This window comes from Solanum dulcamara, chromosome 4 (assembly GCF_947179165.1).
Source record: "Solanum dulcamara chromosome 4, daSolDulc1.2, whole genome shotgun sequence".
In the NCBI taxonomy this organism is placed as follows: Eukaryota; Viridiplantae; Streptophyta; class Magnoliopsida; order Solanales; family Solanaceae; genus Solanum; species Solanum dulcamara.
Genome location: NC_077240.1, coordinates 8,269,176 through 8,284,603, shown reverse-complemented (window position 1 = coordinate 8,284,603; position 15,428 = coordinate 8,269,176). Strand labels below are relative to the sequence as shown.

General features: G+C 36.4%; 2 protein-coding genes across 2 annotated transcripts; both read left to right on the top strand.

The window, feature by feature from the left end:
• The first annotated feature begins 481 nt into the window (after nucleotides 1-481).
• Nucleotides 482-15,368, top strand: LOC129888024 (TMV resistance protein N-like). Its single transcript, XM_055963280.1, has 10 exons — nucleotides 482-1,202; nucleotides 5,149-6,250; nucleotides 6,340-6,552; nucleotides 8,964-9,463; nucleotides 9,579-10,683; nucleotides 10,762-11,172; nucleotides 11,261-12,187; nucleotides 12,279-12,948; nucleotides 13,056-13,231; nucleotides 14,429-15,368. The coding sequence occupies exons 1-9, from the start codon at nucleotides 691-693 to the stop codon at nucleotides 13,160-13,162; spliced, it is 5,547 nt and encodes a 1,848-aa protein (XP_055819255.1). The 5' UTR covers nucleotides 482-690; the 3' UTR covers nucleotides 13,163-13,231; nucleotides 14,429-15,368.
• LOC129888023 (uncharacterized) lies at nucleotides 14,445-15,263 on the top strand. Its single transcript, XM_055963279.1, has one exon. It carries the CDS (start codon nucleotides 14,445-14,447, stop codon nucleotides 15,261-15,263), a length of 819 nt encoding a protein of 272 aa, XP_055819254.1.
• Nucleotides 15,369-15,428: the final 60 nt, after the last annotated feature.

Here is a 15,428-nt window from a genome sequence, read left to right as displayed (position 1 = left end):
CTCATTTCACTTTCTCAGTAGCATTCATTTCCTGTAGGGGAAACATTAGCAAAGTATGTAGGTCAAATTCTGGATAGAAACCTAGTACAAAATAAGTTCACTAATCTTGCTATAAATGGATGCATGAAAAGTATAATTGAGAAAACGCCTTTGTTCCGATTTATTTGTTTAAGATCATAAAATTTATAAATTTTTTTTATTTTCTTAAATTTCGTGTAAGTCAAAAATCAAAATTAAATAAACAAATTGAACTTAGAAGAGGGAGTGTGAGTGTATGTATATGTCTTGTGACGTATAAGAAAATCAAAATTAAATAAACAAATTAAACTTAAAAGAGTGGGTGTGAGTGTATATATATGTCTTGTGACGTATGGCTTGTACAATGAGGTTTACTAATGAAAATGAAGGTGGGAAGAAATTTCACAGTTAGAAACTACCGATCATATTCGCAACACGCAAACAAACAAACATTGTAGTACCAATCCCACCCCCCACCCCTACAAAAACTCGGCACTTTCTTCCTTCACGCGGGCCTTTCCATTGACTTAAGTCCTCAAAGTTGTCGAAACTTTACTCTCTGAATTTTCCTCTAGTTTTCATTGTCAAAATCAAAATCTCAATTGGATCATTATCCTCTTTGTTTCCATAAGATCTCTCAGTTGTGTCTATCATTTTCTCGAACTATTTCCAATGTCAACCCCACAATCCTCACAAGCTCGTTATTCTTTCCATGTTTTCTTGAGTTTCAGAGGCGAAGACACCCGGAAAAACTTCACTGATCATCTCTACACAGCTCTCATCAACGCTGGAATTCGAACTTTTCGTGACGATGACGAAATCCGCAGGGGAGAAAACATAGAATCTGAACTGCAAAAGGGTATTCGGGAATCCAAGATTTCCCTAATTGTCTTCTCCATAGACTACGCTTCTTCAAGATGGTGTCTTGATGAGCTTGTCAACATTCTTGATCGAAGAAAGAAAGAGGGTCATACTGTTTTGCCTGTGTTTTACACTGTCAGCCCTGAGGATGTCCAGAACCAAACTGGGAGTTTTGCTGAAGCTTTTGTGAATCATGAAAAGAGGGGAAATGCTGAGACTGGAGAAAAGAGAAAGGAATGGATGGAGAAGATGGACAAGTGGAGAGTAGCTCTGAAAGAAGTTGCTGAATTGGAAGGAATGTGCTTAGCCAAAGAAGTAGACGGGTGAGTTTCGTAAATTATCCAAACCCTTGGTAGTTTTTTTCTTCTTCGGTATTTGCAGTTATACCCCCTTCATTAACTAGTCATGAGATCTATGTTAGTTCTAATTGTTTCTGGTGAAAGAAATAGTTGTGGCTTAATAATTGCTTTAATCGTTACTTGAAGGGGAACTTGGCTGATTATGTTAGTGAAGTACCATAGATAATAACCTAGAACTATGTTTTGTTCAGGAGTAAGTAGTCAACTGATTGATTTCATATATTTAAATCTGGAAGTTTCTCTTTTGAGAATCAACTGTATTCCAACTTAGCCAACACATGATTCTCCTCAAACAAGCAAAAGCCTATTCATCATAATTTGTTTGCCATTCACTAAGTGCTAGTTGTCCTGTATTTTGGCTTGTGATAATTGCAATGACATAGTGCCAGTTTGATAATTCATGAGTAAACAAGTTGTAAACATTGTTTTCTGAGAATAGCTAGTGAAGAGCATGATCTTAATTTATAGTATCTATGCATTTGAGTATCATATATGTCCAAGTGACTAATGTGCCCTGCAACTTATCCATTGTAAAGGTTACTTCAGGTAAAGATACTCTGGAAATGCTAAGTGGGCAAAATTTTATATGGAGGATTGAGGAAACTTCCACCATGAACATGCAAAAGTTAAATGTGAGAAGACCAAAAGTGAAAGAGATTTAATTTGTCAAAGACCTTAGATAGTGCGTTGAGCTCTAAGAAAGTTTGAGCAAAACGGTGTAACAGAGTTGGCGTAAATCTAATTTGAAAGACACAAAGTTCAAAGCTTAAGATGATAAAATGCTACTTCAGGTTAGATTCTAGTCAAGTGTGCAAACTCATGTGTGAGTATTCCAAATGGCAAATGCTATGCATAAATCAAGACTGAACCTCGTGGGGTTTCCCTAAAAGGTAGCGATTCCTAGCTTTCATATATATATATATTCCTTTTCTCTGAATGTATTACTGGTCATTGTCACGACCCAAACCGGGCCATGAGTGACACCCACACTAACCCTCCGGTGGGAGAACCAATACTATACTCCAAGCTAATATCCTAACACAAAAATAGGCATTTAAAAATGTGGAAACATAATTTTTATAATAGTTTTAAGCTGAGTTCCCATAAACTCAGGAAAATTAATCAAACAAAACAAACAATGCGGAAGTTAACCCCTAGAACCTGAATGTCATTGTACCAAAACTACTAAGTAATAAGTCTAAGAGTAAGGGGATGCAACCCCGACACAATAACATAAAATAGGCCTGGGAATACTCTCAGTCCAAAAGAAAAAGGACTAAGACTGAGAAGAATCCACGGTAGCTTGAAAGAGCTGGCTCACTCTTGAATTCTGCATTCACTGATCTCCTGAATGAGGTCTGTCAGTAGCCGCCTGAAGATGTCATGTACTTAACAAAAAAAGAGCAAGTGTAGTATCAGTACACACAACAAAAGTGTACTAGTAGAATCACACGACCGGTCTAATAAGTGCAATATACACAAATAACCACAATATAGTAAAGACAAGCATATACAGAATACATTATCAATTATCATTTCATAAACAATATACAATTTCACATTGTTAATCTCAAATATAACAATCAACAATGGTCCTCTCATGAAACCCATACCCAAACTGTTAATATGTGTCGGCAGGACAACCGATCCAATAATTAGTATGTGTCGGCGTGACATCTGATCCAATGTGTACAATCACAATCCACAATGAGTAGTTCACACACTTGCACAATCAAGTAACAGGTTCATTGCATGCAATTGATCATGAATAGTCATTTCATTAGGTTCATTACATCTTTTCCTATTCACATATATGCATGCAATACTATCGATGCAGTTTACAGGCATACATAACACATATGGAAAAATAAACCATCACCTACCTCGAAACAAGCCTTGAGAACTCTAAAGAATTGGAGCTTTCCCTTTTTCAAAGTCTTGGCTCGTTCTTGGTCTAAAAACAAGAAAGAAATACAAAGAATCAATGAACAATGGACTAGATACCCTGGATTATATCAAAATCCTAACCCTTGGCCACTTTTATGAACATCTCCCCCAGTTAGGACTTTTTTCACCATTAATTTCAGGCCAAAACCTTCTTCTAAGAGAATTCCTATAGATTCTAAGGTCTAGGAATCGAATTACAAGTTAGAGGAATGATTAACTTACCTTTGACGAAGAAGGAGGTGGAAAACTGACAAGAACAAGCCCTAGGTCTGTTCTGGTTTCTCAAAAACGAAGTAGCAGAAATAGAAACTGTTTTGGGACTTTTTTGACTTAAAACTCGCGACTGCCCCGCCATGGAGACACCCATCCCACCATAGCGGGAATAATCTCGCTGTGGTGGGTTGTACGGAGACAGAAACTCGCAACTCGCGTCCCATCCCCATTTCGCAACACACCCTCAAACCACGACATTCTAAAATCAACCCTTCACGTCAAGATCAATTACGGGAGTTCTACTCGCCCGAATTCGATTCCGTAAAGCCGTTTTCTGGATTACCCATCCATTACCGGATTACCCCACATCTCACCTGACTCAGATTTCGTCTAAGTCTGGCCTATACTCGAAATTTTCAAGTTACTACTTAGAAGTTTTCTAGCCCAAATTCCTTCCTCATTGGCTTATCCATAACGACGGGAACAGGTCGTTACAATCATCCACTCTAGAGACAAAAGAGGGTGGTCTTTGGGCTTCTTTTGTTGCTATGAAATGTGTCTCGTGTGGATCCCCTTAGATAAGTCTCATGACTGATCCTTTTTCAATAATTTACAACCTCAAAAACTCAAACCACTGAAAATAGAGGATCTTTTCCCTATTAGAACTATGCTGATTTTGAAAGGATTCCTCATAGACAACATAATGACTTGTACTTTTATCCATTACAATCACCTATATACTTAGGTAGCAATGACATGAAACACATTCTAATGCTCAATATTTCTGTCAACTCTTCAAATTAGATTTTGTGTCCTCTTTTCCATAGATGTGTGCTGCCTTCTACATTGGGGTATGGTGGTACACTAATTGAACTCTTGGTGTGCATGGATGTGTCTGCTGTTTTCCTTTACCTTTCCCCTCTTCCCTTCCTTCTCCTGCTTATCATATGCCAGAACTTAGTATGACCTCTCTCTGACTAGTTGAAGTAAAAAACTTGGTCAATTGGGGACTCTTGGATTTAAACCTTGCTCTCAAATTATTCTGATTAAGATAGATGGGAGCAATAATTTCTTTCTTTCGATGTAATCTTCCTTCATGTTTGTAAGGCTGCGTACAATAGACCCTTGTGGTCGGGCCCTTCTTCGGACCCTGCGCATAGCGGGAGCTTAAGTGCACCGGGCTGCCCTTCCTTCATGTTTGTGAATGCTCTTGACTTGTATGTGCTTTTAGCTTTTCCAATCAGCAGTTCGTAAATGTGTCCTTGTCTTGATATTTTCCTAACCCGAAATGGTTTACTGTAATATTTCATGGTTCTCTATTTATTGTACTACTCTCTTTATTTTGGTGTCCATTTCCCTCTTTGTTGCTTCACAATATTGTCAAAGTCTTCACAGCACACAAGTAAAAGTAAATATCACTCATTCTTTCACCTGTACTACCAGTATGCCGCATATATTTCATCTTTGTTACTTTTCTGGGAAATGTAAAAGTTTATTGATTTAGCATTAAGAAATTGCTTTAAAGGTATACTTTCATGTTTGTTCTTAGTAGTGCCTAGGCACCTAACCAGGTTATTTCGTTTATTGATGCTTAATATGATTGATCATCCCGGTGTGTTATGCTTGCTCTAAATGTGAAGTATTACTATATCAGTGGACTCTTTTTATTTGTTCTCCAATACTTGGCAAGTTGCAGCGCTTTACTGAATTTTCATCTTGTTTTGTCTCTAACATTTGTACTGCATCTCAGGCACGAGGCAAAATTCATCCAAAAGATCACCAAGGAGATACTCAAAAGATTGAATCGCACTGTACTTAGTTTACCTTCATACACAGTTGGATTAGAGTCTCGAGTGAAGGACATTAACTCGTGGTTACAGGATGAATCCAGTGAAGTTGTTATTGGTGTGATCTGTGGGCTTGGTGGCGTAGGAAAGACTGCTGTTGCTAAAGTAGCTTACAACTCTAACTATGACAGGTTTGATGGCAGTTGCTTTCTTGCAGATGTCAGAGAAATCTCAGAGAAATATCCAAATGGTCAGGTTTATTTGCAAAAACAAATTTTTGAAAGTATTTTGAAAGGCAGAAAGGAAAAAATATACAATGCCGATGAAGGAATTGTCAAAATGAAAGATGCTATTGGCAATAAAAAGGTTTTAATTGTATTTGATGATGTGGATCATCTGGATGTCTTAGATTCACTTATTGGGACAAGGGATTGGTTTTATCCAGGGAGTAAAATTCTTATAACGACAAGGTGTGAGAAATTGTTGAAGGCCCATGAGAGGCACATGCTATTCAAGATTAAGGAACTTGGGGATGATGAGTCTCTAAAGCTCTTCAGTTGGTATGCTTTTGCACAAGACCATCCATTAGAAGAGTTCAAGGTGCTTTCAACAGAAGCAATACAGCATTGCGGTGGGCTTCCGTTAGCTCTTTATGATTTGGGTTCATTTCTTTCTGGGAGAGATATGGAAATATGGAGAAGTAAATTGCAGAAATTGGAAGCAATCCCTCATAGCAGAGTTCAAAAGAATCTTGAGATAAGCTACAAGTCTCTAGATTATCATGACCAGAGGTTGTTCCTCCTTATTGCTTCGTCTTTTGTTGGGAAGGACAAATATTATGTTACCAAAACTTTAGAGAACTGCGATTTGCACCCAACAGTTGGCATTCAGAACCTCATTGACAGATCCCTCATCAGCATTGATGACGAAAATAAGGTGATGATGCCTCCACTTATTCAGAACATGGGGAAAGAAATTATTCGCCGAGAATCACCAGATGATCCCGAGAGATTGTGTAAATTGTTGAACCAATGGGGTCTGTCAAATTACTTGATAGAGAACAATGTAAGAATCTTGACTTTTCTATTCATGTTAAGCTTGTCTTGGTAGATTCTGAAAGTGTTCTTGTGTCTCACACAATCTTTCTGCAACAGGAAACTAATGCAGATGGAGTAGACCTCCCAGGCACCCATCTGCCAGAAGATGGTCTTGTCGCAGCACTTGGTCCTAATGGTGCAAAAAGACCATATTATCAAGATTTTCCTGAAATAGCTGTTCTGCCATACCTAGGTAATTCGTTGAAAAGGCGCTTTGTAGGACTTCTTTCTACGTTCCCAATATCTGGTGGCCTCAAAAGATTCTTCCCATGAAGATGCCATCTTTCTTTCGGGAAAAACCACATTGTACCGCTTAATCATGTGGAGTTAGAAGATATACATGAGTGTTGTGAGAGTCGGGGCTTCAATAAGGATCATTATCTGATAATATGTGAGCATTTTTTATGCTGGACATACCGTCTTAGTTGCACAAATTTGTAAGTTATAAGAGATACATTCAGTCCTGTTCTTTTTATTTGCTTCGGGTGGGCAATGGTGCAAAGTATGCTTCATTAACTCATTGTACAGTCATAAAGTCATTTCTTGCTAGCTGCATAGTTTGTTTTAGCAAACAGTACCATTCCTTTTTAGTCTCTCCAAAATGTCTCTTTCATATTTCTAATTACAACTGCAGGGCTCAAAAGGAAATATCCTAATTTTGGGGTACATATGTAATTGAATTCAATTACTGGTGATACTACTATCTAGAAAACAGTATCCTTTAATTTACTCTCAAGGATACCATATCCAACTTTTACATGAGTTAATTCATAGTGAATATATAATGTTTTTTTGGTTATTTACTCTGCATCAATCATAGTAGCAATAAAAGCTCGATCTTTACCTTTTAGTGGAAAATAATGATGGCTAAAACTTAATGCTTAAGGAGGATATCCACTTGTAATCAAGGGTATGACCACTGGTTAATGAAATAGTTTTAGAATCATAGTATTTGTGAACAAATTATTCGATATTTGTGCTCATGAAAGACATTTTTGGTATTTCAAGGAATTAGTGCATATACGTGCAAGCTAATTTAGACACAATGATTTTAAAAAGTCATTTCAAACGAGTAAGTCATTTCAAACGAGTAGCACCGCACAATGGGATATCAAGAATTTGCTTCTTCACATGGAGTCGGAATAATAATATGCCAATATTGAAAAGGAAGGAAATACAATTATCAGAATCAGATTCAATAATAATTGTTCTTTAGACTGTGAAGTCTAAAATTCAAAAATATTTACCAAAAACATTCAGGCGGAGTCGAAATTTTTACTAAGGAGATTCAAAATATAAACAAGTAAATGAGATTCACTATCTGTTATGTATACGATATACTTTTAAAAAAAAATTAACCATATATACAATGTGATTTTTTGACTAATAAACCTCTCAACGAAATCTTAGTTCTGCCCAAAATTTGGAATCTGTCTTGATGGGTTGCATTGAATTTAGTATTAGACACGATACTAAATAATGTGAAGATCATAAAAATACTAACAACATTGAAATTTGTGACACTAGAGTTTCTCCAAGAAAAGCCAGAAAAATGAAAACAAGGTGGAAAAATAATTGTCAAAGGACTAATGGGTGCCGGTCCATTAAGGATAAATAGCAAGACAGAGAATAGAGTGCTTATTTGAATTTTGAAGCTAAAATCCAAATCTAAATGGCTTTTGGGCAGAATGTAAAAAGCCAAAGTCAAAAGCAAAATCTTGCACTCAAAGTAATAGTAGTCATGTGTTTGACTGTGTATGAATTTCAAAAATAATTGAAGATTTTTTAAATTTATAATCTGAAACATGATGTTACTAATATTTATGTTACTATAAATCATCCAAGTTATAACAATAATTGATTTTCAACAATATTACTGAACCCCTAATTTGCCTTAAAAAGACAAATATGTTGTGTTGGAACAAAATTAGCTTAAATAGAGGATACATGTTTGTCCTCTAAGGTCTTAATCATGGAAAGAAGAAAGTAAGTATTCTAGAAAATGGTTCATATATCAGTTGAAAAGTAGTCATAATTTTATTTTCATTTTTTTTTATATTTAACCAATTGTTTTTCATAGGATTGACATTAAAATCTTGCACACAGGTGGTAGGAACCTCTGTCCTATTATTGAGAAGTACTAAATTACTTCCTCTGTTCCAAGTACTTGTAATACTTTGTTTTTTGAGAATCAATTTGACTAATATTTAGAGTTAAAGTGACTGAATTAATTTAATATTTTAAAATTAAAATTTAGATATCCGAAAAATATTTAAAAAATATTATAAGTTGCAATTCTTCTCATATCAATATGGTGAAAAAATACATCGTAATTATTGTTCAAAATTCATGTAGTTTGACTTTCAAAAAGCAAAACGTGACAAATAATTTGGGATGCATTTTCTTACCTTGGTTTTTCAAATCTAGTTGCAATTAATAAGAGATAAACTGCTTAATATGTATTGACAATTTGTTGTCATTTTCTAGGTTAGTTAATGATATGTAGATCATAGGTTATGTAAATTTTAAAATATATGTATTTCCTGTTGACTGTTGACATGTAGAAACAATGCATTTACCTTCTTAGACTGCTTGCAGATGCAAAAACACCTATTTATCTCTTCAAGGCTTCTAAAGAATTGCTTGTCAAAGAACAATCTTTTATCAGTGATTGATCAAAACAACAACAACAAAAAATGTCTCAGTTTGCTTATCATGCATTTCTGAGTTTGGCAACAAAAATAGGCAAGTCCTTTGGAAATCATCTTCATTCAGCTTTATCAAATGCCGGTATTTGCGCATTCAGTGTTGATGAACTTGAGATAGATGAAAAAGGGTGCAAAGAATTGCAGAAAACAATTCAAGAATCAAGAATTCTCATTGTTGTCTTGTCAAAAGACTATACCTCTTCAGAGAGGTGTCTTGATGAACTTGTGTTTATACTTGAGAGTAAGAGAGGTTTTGGACGTTTCGTTCTACCTGTGTTTTATGATGTGGATCCATCAGAAGTCAGGAAACAAAAGGGGTGTTTTGAACAAGATTTTTTAATGTATGAAGAGAGATATAAATCCGGGACTGAAGGAAGGAGACTAGAATGGTTGCAGAAGGTGAAGGAATGGAAGACTGCTCTAACACAAGTTGCTGATTTGGGAGGAATGGTCTTACAGAATCAATCTGATGGGTAAGCTTTTTATGTTTATATAGGTAATTTTGTATATCGGATTTCAAATTGTTTCATTCCATTTGTTAAGATGATCTTTCATGTGACTGAAAATGGAACTCACTGTAATTTTCAGGTATGAGTCTAGGTTTATTCAAGAGATTGTAAAGGTGGTTGCAGGAAAACTAGATCGCCCAGTTTTGAGTGTAGCTCTCCACCCCGTTGGAATAGATTCTCGAGTTAAAGACATAAATCTCTGGTTGCAGGATGGATCAACTAGTGTTGATATTATGGCTATATATGGTATGGGGGGGATAGGTAAATCTACCCTTGCCAAGACTGCTTATAATCTTAACGTTGACAAATTTGATGGCTGCAGCTTTCTTGCTGATGTGAACAAAACTTCAGAAAGACATGATGGTCTAGTAAGTCTACAAAGACAACTTCTTTCAAATGTTCTAAAGAAGAAGGTTGAAAAGATATACAATGTTGATGAAGGAGTCATCAAGATTCAAGAGGCCGTCCATTGCAGAAGAATTCTTCTTGTTCTCGATGATGTGGATGATCAAGATCAGCTAAATGCGGTTCTTGGGATGCGAGAATGGTTTTATCCAGGTAGTAAAATTATCATAACAACCAGAAATCAGCACCTGTTTAATGCTCGTGAGGTCTGCAGTTGTAAGATGTATAAGGTCATACCATTGAATGCTCAAGAATCGATTAGACTCTTCAGCTGGCATGCTTTTGGAAAAGAAAAACCTTCGGAAGATCATGAGGACCTTTCAGAAAAGGTGATACTTCATTGTAGAGGGACTCCTTTGGCTCTCAAAATTTTAGGTTCTTCTCTTTGTGACAGAAGTATAGAGGTGTGGGAGAGTGCATTGAGGAAATTAAAGGCAATCCCTGACGAGAAGATCTTGGAAAAACTCAGAATCAGCTACGATTTGCTGCCAGATGATGATGTACAGAATATATTCCTCGATATTGTCAGTTTCTTTGTCGGAAAAGATAAAGACTATGCAGTTACTATACTCGATGGATGTGGTTTTTTCTCAGTAGTAGGAATTCAGATTCTTTCAGATAGATGTCTGATCGAAATGGACGAGGATAAGCTGAAAGTGCATTCATTGATTCAAGATATGGGAAGAGAAATTATCTGCCTAGAATCCCCTTGGGAGCCTTGGAAAAGAAGCAGAGTTTGGCGATACAGAGATTCCTTCAATATATTGAGTGCAAAAACTGTAAGAATCTTACTCTTTAGTATTGTGTATGCATTATGATCGTCTATAATGAATAAGCAATTGTTGTTCTTTTATCAGGGAACTGAAAATATTGAAGGCCTAGTTCTTGACAAGGGAATGTCCAACAAATTATCCAAAGCAGTCAAATCTCTCAGATCGTATATCTTCAGTGGAGTTGATGATCTGGTAGGTCATGGCTATCCAAAAAAACGCCGTATGCATTTGGAGCATTTTGATGATGCCAACACAGAAGATTCAAACAGTACAGAATTTGAAGCTGATGCATTTTCCAGAATGCAGAGGCTGAGGATTCTCCAGCTTAGTTATGTAAGATTAACTGGATTTTATAGTTCCTTACCGAAAAGTCTAAGATTACTGTGTTGGTCTGGATTTCATATGAAGATCATCCCTGAGGATCTCCCTCTGGAGAGCCTGATTGCCCTTGAAATGAAAAAAAGTTATTTGGAAAAAGCCTGGGAGGGAATTAAGGTATGTTATAAATGTGTTTCCTTTCCATCTACTGCAGGGAAATGACTTTTGAATCAGACTTAACTTTACCTCTTACTCCATGTTGCAGATTCTCAGATCATTAAAGATCCTCAACTTTAGTCATTCCCATTATCTAAGAAGAACTCCTGATTTTTCTGGACTTCCCCATCTGAAAACTTTGATCCTGAAAGACTGCATTAAATTGGTCAAGATTCATGAATCAATTGGATGCCTTGACGGACTTGTCTATCTGAACTTGAGAGACTGCAAGAATCTAAGGAAGCTCCCTGGAAGCTTTTTTAAGCTCAAATCCTTAGAAAAACTTATTATCTCTGGCTGTTCTAGACTAGTTACGTCAGCAATAGAGCTAGGGAAGTTAGGAGCTTTGACAACCCTGCAGGCTGATGGAATGAATTTTGGTCAGCTAGCCTCGGTGGATGGTAACATGAATTCATGGAGTGCCCTCTGGCAAACTTTGTCATCAAAGTTTAGTAGATCCCCAGGCTCTAACCAGTTTTCGCTCTCTTCTTTATCAAGTTCACTCGTCAGCTTAAGTCTTTCTAATTGCAACTTAACAGAGGATGCTCTATCCTTTGGCCTCAGCAACCTTCCCTCATTATGCTTCTTGAATCTAAGTGAAAACTTGATTTATAACCTGCCTCAGAGTATTAAAAATCTTGGTAAGCTCCAAGACCTTTGGTTAGATGGATGTCCAAGCCTCCTATCTCTGCCAGAGCTTCCTCCAAGCCTCGTTAAGCTGAAGGCAAGTAGGTGCTCATCACTGGAAACAGTCACAAATCTACCAAACCTAATGACAACTCTCTTTTTAGATGTCATGGAAAGTGAGAGCTTAAGTGAGATTTCAGGAATTTTCAAGCTAAATCCCATTGATAATTTTGAAGTGGAAATATTGAATACTCTACGCCTTCTTCTCAACCTAGATAACACATTAGATACAGTGATGGAAATATTTAATAGGTTCACCAAATCAAAAAGGATATATCCGGTACAGCAGGTAAGTTTGTTTCTTACTGTAAACTTTCTCCTCAAACCTGTTGAGCAAATCCAATGTAAAGTACCCTTTTTTTCTTCCTTTTTGGCATCAGGGACTCTATGAATTTGGCATCTTCAGTACTTATTTTCCAGGAAATGAGGTTCCAAGCTGGTTCAGCAACAAAAGTGAACAGAGATTGTTGACATTGTATGTGGATTCACTTCCTAATATCAAGATAACAGGACTGCTTATTTGCATCGTCTATGCACGTTCTAGTCCACGTATATTTCGTTATTTTGGGGACTTTCATACAATTGACATCAAAGTCCAAAACATTACACAGGGTCTTAAGTGGATTTATGCCCCATCATTCATTGGCATTCCAGGAGAGAACGACAGGTTGACATTTTTATGCCACTGGAAATTTGGCAAGTATTTACAAACTGGTGATCAGATTAATGTATCATTGCCTTGTTGGAGTAAAACTTTTAAGATGAAAGAGTTTGGAGTTACACTTGCATATAACAAGCCAGCATTAGACCAGGCCTCAGCATCTACTAGTGAAGCAAGAGAGCTTGCAACGCGACATACTCCAATTAGTGATTATGAATCTGAAGAAAGTGTCATGGAAGGCTTTATGCCTTTATATCAGTTGGCGGTTAATCATTACTACCTTTCTCACCCTGAATACCATGTGCTTCGTCACAAGGCACATAGCGTTGTGAAGTCTATCTTGAACGAGAAATTGTTTGAGGATTATGATGTGCAGACTGCAGGTTCAGGTCTGTGCTTTATATATATCTTGCATATCAAAAACTTTATCATGACAGGTACTCCTTTATGTACTATTGGATGATCATGTACAATTTATGGTCTAATGATGGAGCAGGGGCAGAAGAAGAGGATGATGATGATAGCATCTTCGATTATGACGAGGATGAAGACAAGGAGGCTGCAGTAGCAGAGCTCGAGGAGATTTTGCAAAGATCTTGGTGAAGGAAATGAAACAATGCTGCAGCAGTGTTAACACATCGACAGAGCTACAACAATTTGTTATACTTGGAGGTGAATGATTATAAACACATTGGTTGTTTTCCTTGGTCACTTGGTTCCACACAAATGGTCCAAGGAGTGTTGTTTTAAATCACAAATATTTCTTTCTTATTTTTCTTAAATTTAGCGTAAGGCAAATAATGTCACATAAATTTGGACGGAGGAAGTATTTGTCCATTCCAAAATAAGTTATGTTTTTAACTTAGACACAATCCTCAAGAAAACTACTCATTCTTAGAAAGTATTCCCTCTGTCCCATATTAGATGGGCATCTTACTAAAAATGTTTATCTCATATTATTTGATCACTTACTAAATCAAGATATAATTAATTAATTTTTTTCAATTTTACCCCTACAATTAATATGGTCTTTTGAATATAAACAATTACCAACTATTTCTATACTCTATGTATATTACATTGATATAAATAAAGGGCAAAATGATAAAGTCTTACAATGTATTAATGATTTTTTAATCACCGTATAAAGTTGAAAATATTCATCTAATATGGGACGGAGGGAGTACTCCCTCCTTTCACTTTTACTTGTTTCCTATTTCAAAAATAGATTTTTCATTTTTTCTTGTCACTTTAACATATCAAGAAAAAACATTTTTTCCCCATGTCTTACCTTTAGCATTAATTGCTTATTCCCCAAATTATTCTCCAAGATCTAATATTAAACATCAATTAATAATAAGGGTAGTGTGGTAAAATAGTTCTCTCAATTATTGTTTTTTTAGTGAGTGTGCCAAGTTCAAATATAACAAGTAAAAGTAAATGGAGAAGTAAAATGTAACTTTACTAACTAATCCTTAATTGCGGTAAAATTTGAATAATATCATTACTGTATTCTTAGAAAGTACTCCTTCAGTCCCATATTAGATGGACATCTTACTAAAAATATTTTTTCCATATTATTTTACCACTTGCTAAATCAAGATATAATTAATTAATATTTTTCTATTTTACCCCTATAGTTAATATGACTATGTATATTACATTAATATAAATAAAGGATAAAATGATAAAGTCTTTTAATATATTAATGATTTTTTAATCATCAATTCATCTAATATGAAACGGAGTCATAGAACATCACTTATAATATTTTCTTGTCAAATCCCAATAACCCCTTGGTCCCTTTGAATACATCAGAAAAAACAGTCTTTTCCTGTCCACTCAAAATTTGGATTGTTTTGCCTGCAGCCTCTTCCCTTGAGAGATGAATCTTGGTCCAGTCCCTCACTGCTCATTCAATGTCTCATCTTCTACAATTCGACCTTTTTGGATAGCTTCTTTTCCCCCTTCTTCACATTCACAGTCCTTGAGAAGGAGTATTACTTGTTTCACAATCTCAGCAATTGGGTCCAGAAAAATTCCAGCGAGAGACCGACTCATAGATTTTGGAAAATACAAAGGGAAAATGCTGGGAACACTCCCATCCAAATATCTCAAATGGGTGACAAAGAATCTCCGAGCTCGTGACTTCGAAGAGTGGGCTCAGCTCGCAGATCAAGTCCTCTCTGACCCTATCTATAAGGACAGAATTGAGTGGGAGTTCGCGCAAAATCTCCTCAATGGCGAAGTATCGGTTGCAGGGACGCAGAATGCCGTTTCTGAGTTGCTGGAAATCAGCACCAGATTCGGTTGGGACAATGAAGACAAATTGGGTTGGAGCAAAATTGATTTCGAGTTACTTGGGACCTCCAAAGGTGGTCGAATACCAAGGCTTTCTGATTCCCCCAATAATTCCATTAGGGCAGAAGAGAAAAAGGGTAGAGCTGGAGATGATAGTCGTCAGGAAGAGGAAGGCGAAAAAGACAATAGGGAGAGAAGACGGGAAAGGGTAAGGTTACAGAGGAGAAAAAATGAATCTGGAGCAAACTCTGATCACTTCAATCCACCCAATTCCCGCTCATTTGACACCACTAGTTATAACACTAGTAGCGGTATAACGGAAACACCAAGTCGTTTTCCGGGTCGCGAATCCCTGTTGAAGAAAGCCTTGTCACTTGGTACCAGGAAAAATGCCTCACAATAATGAATTTGTTATACTTGAGGTGAAACACATTGGTTGTGTATCATTTAGTGTAGGAGATATGTTTTGACCTTAACCACAATAATGAACATTTGTTTGTTCATGTAACTATATTACTAGTTAATGATCTAGTGTGATGTTTGTGTCAATCAATACAAAAGCCATATT

Excerpts from the sequence above, each read along its gene's own strand:
- LOC129888024 (XM_055963280.1), top strand. The coding sequence starts at position 691 with ATGTCAACCCCACAATCCTCACAAGCTCGTTATTCTTTCCATGTTTTC. Across the intron at positions 1,203-5,148 it reads TTAGCCAAAGAAGTAGACGG|GCACGAGGCAAAATTCATCC; the intron begins GTGAGTTTCGTA and ends ACTGCATCTCAG. Across the intron at positions 9,464-9,578 it reads TTACAGAATCAATCTGATGG|GTATGAGTCTAGGTTTATTC; the intron begins GTAAGCTTTTTA and ends TGTAATTTTCAG.
- LOC129888023 (XM_055963279.1), top strand. The coding sequence starts at position 14,445 with ATGAATCTTGGTCCAGTCCCTCACTGCTCATTCAATGTCTCATCTTCT.